We start from the raw sequence: 14,123 nt of genomic DNA on the forward strand, positions 1-14,123 counted from the left end.
CAAACATTACCACCATCAAACTCCATCTTCCTATGAAGAGTGACCATTCGTGCCGTTAGCCGTGACGTTGTAATGTGGTCGAAGAACATTGTCATAGTAGGGAATAACAATGTAATTCTTGTCTGCCGTTTTTCCAACCATGCCCTTTGTGACCAGGGTATATGGCTCCTTCGAGATGATGGCATTAAGTAGGCCAGCGCCCTTGGTAGCTGTTAGGTCCTTCACCGCCTCCTCCACCTGGGAGATACTATCAGTGGCAATGGCGCCTTTACAGCCGAACCCCTTTGCGACAATGTCGTATCGACAAGCTTCACTGAGCTTGCTAGCCACACGAGCTGGATCATCATCTTCGTAGATCATGTCTTGACCGGCAATTGACATGCCCCACCAATAGTTGTTCATGACCACCGTGAGGATATTGAGGCCATGCCGGGCATAGGTATCTAGTTCCTGAATGTGGAAGCCTGCGGATCCATCGCCATGGATATTCACAACAAGGCGTGAGGGATCAGCGGCTGCAACGCCCATACTGTAACCCCATCCATTGCCAAGGAAGCCTAGATAGCCGGTTGACACGATGCCAGTGGCGGCGCGTGCGACCTCGAGATTCTCACCCGCCCACACACCTGCTTCGCCGCCGTCAATGACAACGATCGAGTCTTCCGGTAGAGACCGATAAATGGCCCTGATAGTGTGATATGGGTGTAGCCTCTTGTGCTCTCCCATGAGTTCTGGATCATTGGCGTAGAGCGAGGGTCTATCTTTGAGATCCTTGATGTCTTGAAGCCAGGCTTCTTGTGCTGGGAGTGGGGAGGACGAGAGTTTGGACACGAGTGCGGTGATGAAGTTTGTGGCGTCCGATACAATGCCGACGTCGACAGGGTGAGATTTGCCAATCTCAGCGCCGTCCAGGTCAACTTGGGCAAGTCGGCAATTTTTATTGGGAATGATGGCGCCGGAGCGTCCTCCTAGAAGGAAGCCAGTTCGGGCACCCAGAAGCAGGACAAAGTCTGGTTGTTGTTTTTGTATCGCTGGCAGATATGCTAGACCTCCAGCAGGGCCGCCACGAAGAGCGTGGTCGTGGGGAAAGGCGGCAGTGTACTTTTGGTTGTAGAAAACAGGAGTATTCGTGGCTTCGGCCAGTTGGAGGAGAGGACTAGTTTTCGAGCCTCGGGTGGTAGTTCGTGCAGAACCGGTACCGGCGATGATGACCGGCCGTTGGGCTGCCTTCCATAGAGTCAGGAGCTTCTCGAGAGCTGCTGGATCGGGATATGGAGCGATGGCTATGTCGCACATGATCGAGCCATAAGAAATTGCGTCCATTCTTGGAGGGTGGAAAAGGACATCGATAGGGAAATCCACCACAACAGGCCCTGGGATGCCAGACATGGCAGTCTTGACAGCATAGGTGGCAATGCGCGGGATTTCCTCGACGTTGGTCACTCGATGGGCAAACTTTGTAATAGGTTTAGCCAGGACGACTTGGTCATGGAAACCCTGTAAGCAATTGGTTTCGGCGTCGCGCAGCGGAGGAGAGGAGGTGACGACGAAGATTGGGGAGCGGTCAGCAAAGGCGGTCGAGATGCCAGGTATAGCGTTGCAGAAGCCACTATTTGCAGTGACAAAGCAAGTGCCAACTTTACCTGAGGCTTTGGCATATCCTTCAGCCGCTTGTACTGCGGTAGCTTCATGTCTGGTATCGATGAGACGAATACCCATCATGTGGGCTCCGATTAGAAAGGCATCGAGGTGGCCGCCGTGGACGCCAAAGGAGACCTCAACACCTAGATGTCGAAGGGTTTGAGCGAGTAAATCTCCTCCAAGGAGTTCTCTTTTCTCGGGTTGCACCCATTTCAACTCGGCGTCGGACATGATGAGAAGGATGTGAGGGTTGGGTGGGTGGTTTGGAGGTAAGACCAGGGTTCACAAGAAGAGAAGAAGGGTGTATTAGTAGCAGACACGAACAATGAAGACTTACTCAAGAATCGTAGGAGAAAAGATCATGAAACAAGACAAGACGTTCAGATCTTGGTTTCACGCGTGGCATGATGAATCTCCAGCCATTACTCGTGTTGAGTTTAGTTTAAATGTAGTGGGGTCTGGATTTGGAATCAGGACCCTGACTCGAGAACAATGACTGACACGCTCAGTCTGTACATGAATCAATTGAGAAGCACGAGAGAGTCAAGAGGATGGATGAAGGAGGGGGATTTTGTGCCGATGTGGTCGTTGGTCCGAGGTTGGAATTTCATGATGGAGACGGCATATCAAAGACAGGAAGGAGCGACACATGGTTGGCGGACTAGGAAGGTGCAGGTCCAGACTGCGGGGCCGCCTCCTCACGTGCCAACAGACGTCGAGTCAAACAGTCAGCATAAGACGAGTCATTAGTTTGACAGTCATCATTCTACCACACAACCTCTGTCCTCTGTGCCTCTCAGAGTTTGTCCGAGACGCCCCAAGAGCAAGTGCACGTCATGTCTGAGAATCCGGGGAAGAGAGGAGGGGCCTCGTGGATGTGGACCCTCGGTATGTATCTTCAGTTGCTTCATCTGCGATTGCTTGTTGCTGGAGTCTTGTTGTTGAGACTGACACTCACACAGGTTCTTTTCGCTCCAGTGGACCTCCCATTACCTCTACAACAGACTGATCACGATGGCAACGGCACAGCCTCCTCAAATGATCCTCTTCACCTACGACATCTCGGTTTTCGGCCGCAAGATGGACTGGTACTTTGCCCTCACCGGCCTCAAGTATTTCCATTGCATCACTCTCAATCGACTTCCACGACCCATGCTAGAGAAGCTTGGCATCAAATATCGTCGGATCCCCATCCTTGCTATTGGCAGAGACATCTACTGTGACACACGATTGATCATTAGCAAGCTCGAAGAGCTATTTCCCCAAACTCGCATTGGGGGCAAGACGCCTTTTGAGAGAGGAGTGGACCATCTTATTGAGAACTGGGTCATCGATGGAGGTCCCTTTTGGAGGACATCGGGCCTCATTCCTTGGGATGCCGATGTCATAAAGGACCCCGAATGGTGCGAAGACCGCCGGGAAATGACAGGGCGACCATTCGATGCCAATACTCTGAAAGCAGCCCGCCCGGAGAGTCTGTCACACTCTCGCATGTACTTCAATCAGATGGAGAAAGAACATTTGGCCGACGGAAGGGAATTTCTTCTCGGGGGCCCTGAGCCAACACTCGCTGACATCCATGCTCTCTGGGTGTTTCACTGGACAGTTGGCATGAGTATGGGCATGGGCGCCACCCTCGAAAAAGACATCATCAGTGACAAGCAGTTTCCAAAGACTTTTGCCTTTATCGATCGTGCTGTTAAGGCTATTACGGCCAGGCAGATACAGAACCAGAACAAACCTCATGAGCTGTCGGCCGACGAAGCTGTCAAGACAATCCTCGACTCAGACTTTTTCGAGTCTGAAGGCGACATCGATCCTCTAGATCCGCTCAAGCTTGAAAAGGGCCAAATGGTGGAGATCTACCCTGTTGAATCCGGTTTCAATCATCGTGACAGGGGAGAACTAGTTTCCATTGGTATTAATGAAGTCGTCATTGCGAGCACGCCCAATGTCGGGCAAGGTGTGCTGAGAATACACTATCCCCGAGTCAATATCCGAATACAACCCGCATCAGACACCAAACTATAGACACCAAATTCGTGGAGGTGCCATTATACTTTGTATATGTATGAAAGCTGTCGTTGCCGCGGAATTGATCATACGTCCTCACTACCAAGCTGTGTAGCCGCCATCAATGATGAGCTTTTGCAACGATTTAGTTTGGTTCTGGTAATGCCAGGGCGGAATGACTGCTCACCTGTGACCCGGTCATAAAAGAGCTGGCATCGCTCAATGCAAACAACGCCGCCCCTCGATACTCAGAAGGCTTCGATAGTCGGCCAAGCTAGAGTCCACCATCAGACAGATGTCACACATACTACAAGAATCGACTGGGGATTACCATGTTCCCATTTTCCCATGAAGCCCTCAGCTTGGGATCGTCCTTGAAGTTCTGCTCGACCATTGGAGTGAGGATGTTGCCTGGAAAAAGCGGGAATTAATTACCAACGACCAAACAATATCTCAAAAAGTCAATCATTCCAATTTACCTGGACATAGAGAATTGACACGAATGGGTTTCCCATCGACAATCTGACCCCATTCCATGGCGAGACTACGAGCCAGCTGGCAGACGGCTGCCTTGGACGAGTTGTAGACAGAAGAGGTGAAACCACGATTAGCGATGAGACCGGACATACTGGCCACCAGAAGAATGGATCCACTGCATCCGTACTTGATCATCTGCCGGGCACAGCTCTGGGCGGAGCAGTAGACGCCCTTGTAGTTGATGTCGAGCATCTCCATGACCTTTTCTGGCGCATAGTCGAGCGCTGGCTGAACCAGCTGCACTCCAGCCGCTGCAATCAAGCCGTCCATCCGTTGATGTTTGCCTGCGATCTCGGAGACGACTCGGTCTACGTTGCCAGCCTCGCGTACGTCAACCTTGTCGAAGTTTAACGAGCCCCCATACTCTAGACTCAGACGATCTTTGACGACCTCGAACTCTTTGTCAGGCTCATTCAGTCGGTCAAGACAATAGACTATGATGTTCAGGTCAGGATTCAGCACACACTGCAATGCTGCTGCTGTTGTTGCTTGAGAAGGGAAGTCAAGATAAGAAAAGGAACTCATCTACCCACCTATTCCACCGGCCTCGACCAGTGCTTCAGCCAGCGCTAACCCCAATCCTCGCCCACCGCCAGTCACAACAAAGATCTTGCCATTGAGGTCAAACTCGCGGAATCGAAATGCTACCTTTTTGGGGTCCGGTAGTTTCTCGTGGATCGGGGGAGTATCCGTTTTTGCGGCGGTGGCATGGCGATGAGACGACGAGCTCCACGACCGACTCCACGAGGGAGTAATAAAACTAGTGTGAAGGTGGTGTGAGAGGTAGCGATGCTGTATATTGTTGGACACCTGTCCGAAGGCAGCGGCGGCTGTGATCCGCGGACAGTAACGAAAAGCATGGGCACGGGGCGCAAGCAGTGACATGGTGGTAAAGGCTGAGAAGGGTGCACTGCGCTGTAGCGTCACCTAGCCACTTTACTGGTCACCTCTACACTTATGTTGGTACCTATCTTGAGGAGTTGGTATCATGTTGCAGTTTGCAACTTTTGACCAGCTATAGCAGGCTGGGCAAGACTTCACCCAAGTCACACGCACAATGGAAGCCATCGAGATGTGTGTCGTCAATTGGCCCGCCAGAAGCCAGGACTTTGCTCGGCCACGTACCAAGGGCATGCCGTGGCACGGGCAGAGTCCGCGTGGTCTGTCAGCCAAAGGACGGTTTGTCATGAATAGGATGCCGACGATCGCACTGATGTGACGTTAACTCCTTGGTAAAGGTGGCGGCTCAAGATTGCGGGGTATCAAGTATCAAGAATCTGGCGTGGACTTGTTGGATGATCGTCAGAGGCTAAAACAACAAAAGGCTTGACTGGCTCACGGCACACATTTGGTCGCTCATTGAGTGTGCCAAAGGTGATGCCATATAGTGGGTGTCTTGTGGACCTCATACCTCATGTTCCTGCATATATCATACTTATATCTATATTTATGTAGCGGTGTTTTGGACCATGTGTTGACATTGTGTGGCCGGCAGCTTCCAACCAGACCCATTGTGGGTAACAAAAAGTGACCGTGCTATGCCATCTTTCGATAGATAGACGAGCCGGAACATGGCTCTGCCGCACTCAGACTGGAACGTCAAGCACTTGGCACAGTTGAGATCACTGCAACCTAGCCCATCCTAGGCTGTGTTTCCAAGGATATCTTGACCTGCTGATGAGGACTCCAAGAAGTACACGAGAAATCCGAGTTGATCACGCATGTGATCTAGCTATCTAGGGCAGCAAAGCCGCATTGTGGCATCCCACCACGAGACAAGCCACCTCGCAGTCGCCACGAATCATGACAATCATCGCGACACAGCTGGAGTCTTGCCAGTCAAGACTTTTGTGACACGAATACAATTGCCAGCGCCGATTGAGGTGAGGATATGCCACCAGCCGTGGAACTCAAGTAGGAAGGCCCAAGGCAGACCCAAAGTCTCCCTGGCAGACCTGAGCGGACCACAATAGGCCCCATCGACGAGCCACAGCAGGAAACCGGCGAGGAAGCACAAGCCACCGACACGAAATTGTCTGCGAGCAACCATCCTCTCGGGCCCGTCGAGGCGGTTTCGGATGAGGAACAAGACTCGGGGCCAGATGGCGGTGACGAGGATGATGAAGGTCCAATTATGCAGCCACAGCTGGTTGAGGGTGTAATGGCGGGCGCTGATGTATCCGAGGATGGCCGTTAGAGCGCTGCCGAAGGCGACCTTGACGCTGGTAGACCGTCCGATCGTGTACAGCTCGTAGATGATGGCCGCGCACACCCAGAACATGGACAGGTCGTCCATGATCTGCGCATCGTACTTCATGGTCAGATGAAAAGCGAAGCTGGTCACTCCCACGAAGAAGAGTGCCAGATTGGGGAATGCCGTCGTCGAGATCAGGCTTTCGCCGCGGTCTAGCGTTTTAAATGCGTAGTACACTGATTGTGCCGCCGTCATCCGGCCGTTAGCTCAAATGCCCACGAGAGCAATTGCAACATGATCCTTGCTGATACCGATGGGGGACGGCGAGGGAACACCACGGGGACAGAATCACATACCATACGCGAGATTGGTGAACGAGTTGACAAACTCGGCCGCCCAGAACACCAGGGCGTAGTCCTCTTCGCAAAAACTATCGTGTTCACATTCGAGTCAGCATTTGGTGTCCCAATTTGACGTTGTCGGCAGTTGCCGGCGAGAGGGAGTCAGACGGAATAGTTCATACTTGGCTATCGCGGTTGGGGGACCCCAGTATCCGCTCATGGCGTGTTGATCTCCTCCATGATATCTCTCTACGTGGACCATCTTGTGTGTCCACTGGGAGTTGTTTGCAAACAATAAGCCAGTCAGGGACTCTGACGTCTTTGACAAGGAATCGAAAAGATAGATGGTCGAAGGGAGATAAAGCAAGAAAAGGGCTTCGTCGCGTCAAAATGACTTTGGACAATCTCAATCTAAGAACCCGACTCTGATCTGTCGACTTGATTGTTGGCGACCATATATCAGCTCACTCGCCAACAGGGATGAGAAACTTTTGATGCCACTGATAGTTGCTGCGGGGACGCTAACTAACTCAGGGCACTCATCTCATTGGTGGTTGCTCGTATCTCGTATTTCATCGTATTGAACAAGGCTAAAAGACGGGAATCCAGATTACCTGAAATACCTTAGGTACTACTGGACCTCGTTATCCAATCTAAATCCTAGCAGGGTCATTCTCATCGCCGTCTCTCTCTCTCCCCCCTCTCTCTCACTCTCCCTACCATCCTGTGAGCCAGTGCATCACACTTGATCCATCAGGAACGTTCCTACTAAATTGCCAATTCTGTGACAGCCGTCTTTCATGCCTTTGCCTTCAACTTCACTCTCAGTCCCCTGGAACCCACAGCCGGAAATGGTGAAAACAGGTCATGTTCCATCGAGATATCCTTGAGAGTGGTGCTATAAAGCTCTGCGTCGAATTTGTGGAAGAAACTGGCGCTCATGAGGTAGAGGTTCATCATGGCCAACTCCTTACCGATACAACTTCTTCCACCACGACCAAAAGGTACAAAGTACTTTTCCAGCCGTTTCAGTTCCTCTCCTTTTACTAACCATCTTTCAGGTTTGAAAGTAAAAGGGTCGGGATATATGGAGGGATCGTTGTGGTTACCCCTCGTCACCATACTAATGACTGTTTTGGGCGGGAGAACGTAACCGCGGTAAGAATATGCCGTGCGTGGGTTCGATCGAGCCATCCTGCCACTGACGACATTACCAATGCGAAGACCCTCATGAATGACTGCAGTCAGATATGGGAGTCGTTGGACGTTTTCGTACTTGGTCAAAGCGTCGTCTGATTTTGCCTTGGCCACCACACCCGCAAGCTCCTTCTTCAACTTGTGATAGATTTCAGGATTGGACAAGACATGGAACGTGATGAACTCGAGGGCAGCGCCGGTGGTTTCCGAGCCAGCTCCAACCAGTGTTCGCGCTTCCTGCGTGATACGATCGACCGTCTTGTCACTTTCGGGAATTGCATCGGAGTTTACAATCCCATCGAGGACAGACTTGTCACTTCGTTTTTCCGCCTTGACAACTGATTCTGCCTGTCGTGCGAGATCCTGGGACATGTTAGCTCGCAGTTTCGACAAGTCGGTGGATGGAGAGCATACTGTTTGAAAATCAAACGACATCAATCCTCCTTCAGTGGAGGTCGCCTCGATGAAAGATCGAGGCAACTTCATGAACAAAGGAATAATGATTGGAATATGACGGTGCCAAGCAGCAATATAAGAGATTGATCGCGCTTGTTGGTTGTAATCGTCGGCAAAATCGACTGAATCCAGCAAATTGAAGCCGCGGGGCATGCAATATGCAGTGACGGAATCCGCAGCCAGGCAACGAAAGGCGTTGGATAGATTGACAGGCTTGTCATCATCGCGGAAGCCTTCCAGGCGGCTACACAACTTCAACATTTTCTCACGAGAAGAAGCCTCGAGACGGGCAATGGCGGAAGAAGAGAAGAAACGGCTCATGGCCTTTCTTCGAGCTCGGTGTAAATCATAGTCGGCAGTACCAAAGGCAGCATCTTGTGAAGCAACGAAAGCATAGTACCATGCATCTTTGTCAAGTTTATTTGAGATGGTATAGAATTCATCGAAGAAGTCGGGGTCTTGAATATGTACCTCGTTGGGCCCAATGCGAACGATCGGGCCTGGGATGGATATCAGCAACAGGACGTTGTCTCCGTACTGTGTGAGATGAACTTGCCATATTGCTTGTGCATCTCTTGAATCTTAAAGGCATATTTCCCTCCGAGGACGCAATCATAATAGAAGTCGTAAAATCGAGACAAGGCCGCCCATTTGGGACCGGGAATTTTGGCTAGAGGGTGGAAACATAGGCGAAAGATGGCCACGGAGATCAAAGAGGTCAAGCCAAAAGAAGCCAAGAGTAACACAAAGTTCACAGGGACAGCCATTATGGACAAAGAGGAGTAAATTTCCTACCGTCAGCAGGTTTATGGCTGTCCCAACTGGACGAGGATTAAGAAGGTGGGAAGGAGGTGAGTTTGTGAGGTTCTGGGTTGGGCGGTGGCTCTCTCTGCGTAACTCATGGTGGGTTTCACGTGAAGAGAGGAGGGAATGCTCATGATGGATAGGTACCAAGAGGGTAGACCGATGCCTTAGACTAGGTGGGGGGCACTGGCAGTGATAGCGGGTTGCTGATGGGTGGGAGGTTGAAAATGGCACTGATGGCCTCGGGCTACTGCGGGCTCGGGCCTACGGGGACTACCTGCGCATGATTAGCTGCTGTACGGAGTAGGCGAGCTTGTGCTAAGTACCTAAGGTGGAGGGATGAGTGGATGGAAAGGGCTGCGAGGTTCTTGGAAACTTACTCGGGGACGTATGCAACAAAGGTGCCGAATTGTTCTAGGACAACATTGACCAGGGTCGAAGCAGGTCATGGATGGGATGTTGGGAGGAGGTGTACGGAGTATGCATCCGTCTGTGTCTTGCAGGAACCGTTATGCTTGTCTGACCGCCACACGTGGTTGGTTGGTGGTTGGCTGGGCAGTCAGGCAAGAAAGCTGCGGGGTGCCGTTGTGGAAGATCTGTGGAAGATGAGAGCCTCTCTCGTAGGAGGAAGTATTGTTATCATTATTACCTTAGGTACCTAAGGTAATTATTATCAATGTTGAGAGCGTGGGTGCGTGGGTGCGTGCGATGCAAAAATACTGTAGTAGCATCATGGATGATAGGAACGCGTACCTCCGCGTAAGCCTTGCAAGGTGTACGGTGATCACCTCACTTGGAAGGAGCGATGAACCTGACCTCAGAACTGAGTGGTACCCCACCTTCCTACATGTCGTGCAATCGATCGGCGATCGGCTACAAAGGCAGGAGATGTTCATCTGCGTCCCTGGCATAATCTCAATCGGCCAGTCTGTCAGGTTTTGTTAGTGCATGCTGCTGCTGATATTGTTGTCCATGCTCTTCCAGTGCTGATGCATATGGGTACATTGTCAGGGGTATGCGTATGTCGAGTCCCACTACCGCTACTAAGTACCATCCTCCCCTCCTTACCTCGTGGCCAGAGTGGAGAGCATGGCACGAATGCCCAGCCCTGCGGGTTCAAACGACAGCGGGTGGTCTGCTCCTCTTCTGGTCTGTTGGTCTGCTGCAAACTCTAACAAGCAGAAGTCTGTCCAATCTTCACTTTCACCAGCCCATAGCCACGGGCCGGGCTCCCCAGCATGACCAAACCGCCCCTCGGCCCCTTTGGCCTGCAGCAAGCACCCGGAGCGAAATCCACAAGCTTCTGAAAGTGGCCAGGCACTGGATTCGAGGTGGTGCGAATTCCCTTCCCCAGCCCGTGCATTCCCACTGACAACAATGATGCTGATCCCACTTTTGGGGGCGCGACCTCAGAACTCCATTTCTCGTAAACCCAAGAGTCGCGTTTTTCCAACATTCCTTAGATCATCCACACATTGCCCATCCAGCTTGCCATGGCCAACATGGCCCCGGATTCTGATGCAGATTCCGCCTATGGCGACAGCTTTTTCTCCGACACCACTTCTCTCTCATCCAGTGTCCTCGAGTATCAATACGAGAATGGGCGCCGGTACCATAGTTTCAAGGCTGGAAAGTACTTTGCCCCCAACGATGAACTCGAACAAGAACGCATGGATCTCGTCCACCATGTGCAATCCATGGTCTTGGGAGGCGAGCTACACAAAGCGCCTGTCCAGAATCCAAGACGTATTCTAGATCTTGGGACAGGCACCGGAATCTGGGCCATCGACATTGCGGACAAGTTTCCAGAGGCACAGGTCATCGCCACAGATCTCAGCCCCATTCAACCCACCTGGATTCCTCCAAATCTACAGTTTCTGGTCGATGATGCTGAAGCCGACTGGACCTTTGACGAGCCTTTTGATTGGATTCATATTCGCAATATGGGAGGCTCCATTGCCGACTGGCCCGCGCTCTTCCGCAAGTGTCTTGACAATTTGAAACCTGGTGGTTGGATCGAGATTGGCGACTTTGAAGTTTGGGGTTCGACCGACGACGACAGTCTTCCGGTTAACAGTGCATACAATAGGTGGCAGCACAGCTTGACCGAGGCCGGGGAGAAGATCGGTCGCACCATGAACATCATCCCCCAAGTCAAGCGAATGGTTACCGAGGCAGGCTTTGAAAACATCACAGAAGATGTCTACAAGGTATGCAAGCCTAGCCTTAACCACTGAAATTGCAAACCTGACCAAGACTCTCCCAGATCCCCCTCTCTCCTTGGCCAAAGGATAAAAGGCTCAAGGAACTGGGGCGATACGCAAATGTACTCATGACCGAGGCCCTACAAGCCTACAGCCTCGCTCTTTTCACCAGAGTGCTCGGATGGGATCAAGTCGAGGTTGAACTCCTTTTGACAGGAGTTCGAGGTGATCTGCGCAACCTCTCGATCCATTTGTACAGTCCAATGTAAGTCGTTGTTGAACCCGCCGCGCCGAATTGACAGAAGGAGTTAATATGGCGCTAGACATTGGGTGTATGCGCAAAAACCTCTTTGAACAAGATCGAGCCAAGCAAGCTTGTAGCAACGATACGAAAAATGACATGCCTCGAGTGACGACATGATACGACAGGACTAAAAAGAACATCTGAGCGAAGGGATTCACGCTTTTCAGAATTTGCTGGGCACAACCAACTGCCCATCGTATGGTCGATTGGCCACATACAACAATGACCCACGCTATCAATCAGGAAGGGATGGGAATTGGTCGCGCATGGCACACAAAAGATCTAGATCAAGGACTGAAAGAAAGCCGCCGACGGGACACCGCAACGAAGCAAGTGAAGAAAGGCTTGGAAGTAGGCTTCCTCGTTGTGCGCTTTTGAAACATATTTCTCCCTCCTTTCCTCACTCCTTGACCCTCATGTCCAACACCTCCTGAGCCATTCTCCTATCCCCTCAAACGCCCATTTCTTGTCATCGTTCAATGTGCCCTCTACCGGCCACGCAGTTCCAATTCCCTGGCCAAATACGGTTCTATATCGCCACAATTTATTGCCAGGGTCCTCGTCCATTTTTGCGCTCAAATACCCCACAGTCCAGCTTCCATCCTTGATGACTTCCTTACCCGTTACGCTCGCCAACAAATCTGCCAATTCAGAGTACGTCACCGTCTGACCAGCAATAAAGACCACATCTCGATGGACAGCGACATGACTGTCGTCGGGTTTGTCACGAGTGCCAGCAGTAAGAGCAATCTCGGCCGTCGCTCTGCCGATGTCCTCTGCAGTGGTGACTGTCAAAGGCGTTTCCCAGCCGCCCACGGGCCTCACACGAATCCTTTCCCGACCTTGGCCGTCTTCTGGCGGCTCCTTGACCACAACACCCCACGCCTGCTCGAAGAGAAAACTCATAAACATTCCACAGGAGATGATCTTGTACTTTGTGCGTGTCTGTTCCCGCAACAGGACACGCACGCCACACTGCTCCGCAAACAAGCCATGTCCAGCCGCTGGCCCAATCACATCGTAATCAAGCCCAAACTGCCAGGGCAGATACAAGCCGACTTTGGCGTCGAGGACTGCTCGCGCTAGTTTGGTATATGTACCCTCAATTGAGGTCATACCACCGGCATGAATCACAGTGGTGAAGTTGGATGTTGCAAGAAATTCAGTCAGCGATGCGAGCGGCGTGGCTTCCAAGTCCAGTCCGTGAAGGCTGATTTGAGGCTTAATCAGCCAGGATGTTTGTAGAGCCTTTTGCGCATCTGTCGGATTCTCTAGGCTTGAGGGTCGCAATGCAATTGTCAATGTGCTGCCCTTGATGTCCGTGAAGATTGGATGCTCCACGATTGAGCTAATAATGGCCTGACCCAGCTCACCAGCGCCGAGCAGTAGGATCTTGTTTGGTCGGTCGGTGGAGGAAGCAGAGGAGGGAGAGGAGGATGCCATGGTTGGTTCTGAGTTGATTTAGCCAGCAGTTGTTGGTGAATAGTGGATGGTGGATGAATTATGTGTCGTTGATCGTATCGAGCAGAATGCCATCTAACAATCTTATGAATCGGTATTAGTCTAGTTAATATGAACCTTGTCAGTAGAAGGGATTAATGCCGCGTACTAACTTTGTGTTGACATGCCTTGGTAGAGTGTGCTTATATACATATATACCCCTGCAAAGGTTCAACATCATATTTTTACCTGAAGAACTAGACCATACGGTCGAATATGCAAAGGCAGTGAAATGACCTAGCGATTGGAACAGAACAGCCACCCCGAGCACCGAAATATTACCAATCATGAATGCCAAATGGAGATTGCGTAATGCCGATGATGGCAAGGCAGCGGACTTTACAGGTACATGTGGTACCTATGGGAATCGAGCCATGTACATATTAAAACATTTGTGATTGAAAGGTGTCTGGTCTTTGAGAACCAGACTAACTTGGCACAAACACCCTTCAAAACGCCTATGCCTTCGCCTCTCGACTAGCCTGTAGAAAAGCCTATGAATTGACCGAGGTCTTCTGGAAGTTTACCTGTCCTTTTGTCTCAGAGGTCACAGACTATGGAAATTGGAGACGGAGATGGAGATAGCGATTGTCTTGGCGCTGACTCGCAAGAAGCACCGAATCGAAAACGAACTTGGTCACCTATCCAATCCACGTGTTCTCTCTGACGATGGCGCTCCTTGCAAACGGCATCGCCGCGCAACAAAGGAGCCGCAACAAAGGAGACGCAACAAAGGAGACGTGGAAGGTAAGAGAGGCCAGAGAGGCACGGGAGATGTCCGAGGCCAAACCGTCTCAAACCTTGTTGAGCCTATACCGGAAGAAATAGACTCACTCTACTGGCCCTAGTCCCAGCAGAGGTAAAGGCGTTGATAAGGTAAGTAGTAGACACTGAGGATGTTTATCTAGGCCATGTGGATGCAGAGCCTCCAG

At 51.3% G+C, this 14,123-nt stretch overlaps 7 protein-coding genes across 7 annotated transcripts; 2 read left to right on the top strand and 5 right to left on the bottom strand.

Moving 5' to 3' along the window:
- Nucleotides 1-18: 18 nt before the first annotated feature.
- On the bottom strand, nt 19-1,872 carry PV10_06772 (uncharacterized protein; the record flags this gene model as incomplete). The annotated part of the gene is made up of 1 exon (XM_016371601.1): nt 19-1,872. The coding sequence occupies one exon, from the start codon at nt 1,870-1,872 to the stop codon at nt 31-33; it is 1,842 nt and encodes a 613-aa protein (XP_016223894.1). The 3' UTR covers nt 19-30.
- Nucleotides 1,873-2,421: 549 nt separating this feature from the next.
- Nucleotides 2,422-5,616, top strand: PV10_06773 (uncharacterized protein). Its single transcript, XM_016371602.1, has 2 exons — nt 2,422-2,529; nt 2,604-5,616. The coding sequence occupies exon 2, from the start codon at nt 2,656-2,658 to the stop codon at nt 3,670-3,672; it is 1,017 nt and encodes a 338-aa protein (XP_016223895.1). The 5' UTR covers nt 2,422-2,529; nt 2,604-2,655; the 3' UTR covers nt 3,673-5,616.
- On the bottom strand, nt 3,800-5,076 carry PV10_06774 (uncharacterized protein; the record flags this gene model as incomplete). Its single annotated transcript, XM_016371603.1, has 4 exons — nt 3,800-3,928; nt 3,986-4,065; nt 4,134-4,625; nt 4,725-5,076. 4 exons carry the CDS (start codon nt 5,074-5,076, stop codon nt 3,800-3,802), a joined length of 1,053 nt encoding a protein of 350 aa, XP_016223896.1.
- PV10_06775 (uncharacterized protein) lies at nt 5,571-7,164 on the bottom strand. Its single transcript, XM_016371604.1, has 3 exons — nt 6,909-7,164; nt 6,742-6,815; nt 5,571-6,621 (listed from the first exon to the last, which is right to left on the bottom strand). The coding sequence occupies exons 1-3, from the start codon at nt 6,986-6,988 to the stop codon at nt 6,002-6,004; spliced, it is 774 nt and encodes a 257-aa protein (XP_016223897.1). The 5' UTR covers nt 6,989-7,164; the 3' UTR covers nt 5,571-6,001.
- A 126-nt stretch (nt 7,165-7,290) lies between these two features.
- PV10_06776 (uncharacterized protein) lies at nt 7,291-9,266 on the bottom strand. The gene is made up of 3 exons (XM_016371605.1): nt 8,936-9,266; nt 8,338-8,879; nt 7,291-8,286 (listed from the first exon to the last, which is right to left on the bottom strand). The coding sequence occupies exons 1-3, from the start codon at nt 9,144-9,146 to the stop codon at nt 7,525-7,527; spliced, it is 1,515 nt and encodes a 504-aa protein (XP_016223898.1). The 5' UTR covers nt 9,147-9,266; the 3' UTR covers nt 7,291-7,524.
- A 1,311-nt stretch (nt 9,267-10,577) lies between these two features.
- Nucleotides 10,578-13,227, top strand: PV10_06777 (uncharacterized protein). Its single transcript, XM_016371606.1, has 3 exons — nt 10,578-11,393; nt 11,450-11,652; nt 11,711-13,227. Exons 1-3 carry the CDS (start codon nt 10,677-10,679, stop codon nt 11,739-11,741), a joined length of 951 nt encoding a protein of 316 aa, XP_016223899.1. The 5' UTR covers nt 10,578-10,676; the 3' UTR covers nt 11,742-13,227.
- On the bottom strand, nt 12,106-13,134 carry PV10_06778 (uncharacterized protein; the record flags this gene model as incomplete). The annotated part of the gene is made up of 1 exon (XM_016371607.1): nt 12,106-13,134. One exon carries the CDS (start codon nt 13,132-13,134, stop codon nt 12,106-12,108), a length of 1,029 nt encoding a protein of 342 aa, XP_016223900.1.
- Nucleotides 13,228-14,123: the final 896 nt, after the last annotated feature.

This window comes from Exophiala mesophila (assembly GCF_000836275.1).
Source record: "Exophiala mesophila strain CBS 40295 unplaced genomic scaffold supercont1.4, whole genome shotgun sequence".
Classification (NCBI taxonomy): Eukaryota; Fungi; Ascomycota; class Eurotiomycetes; order Chaetothyriales; family Herpotrichiellaceae; genus Exophiala; species Exophiala mesophila.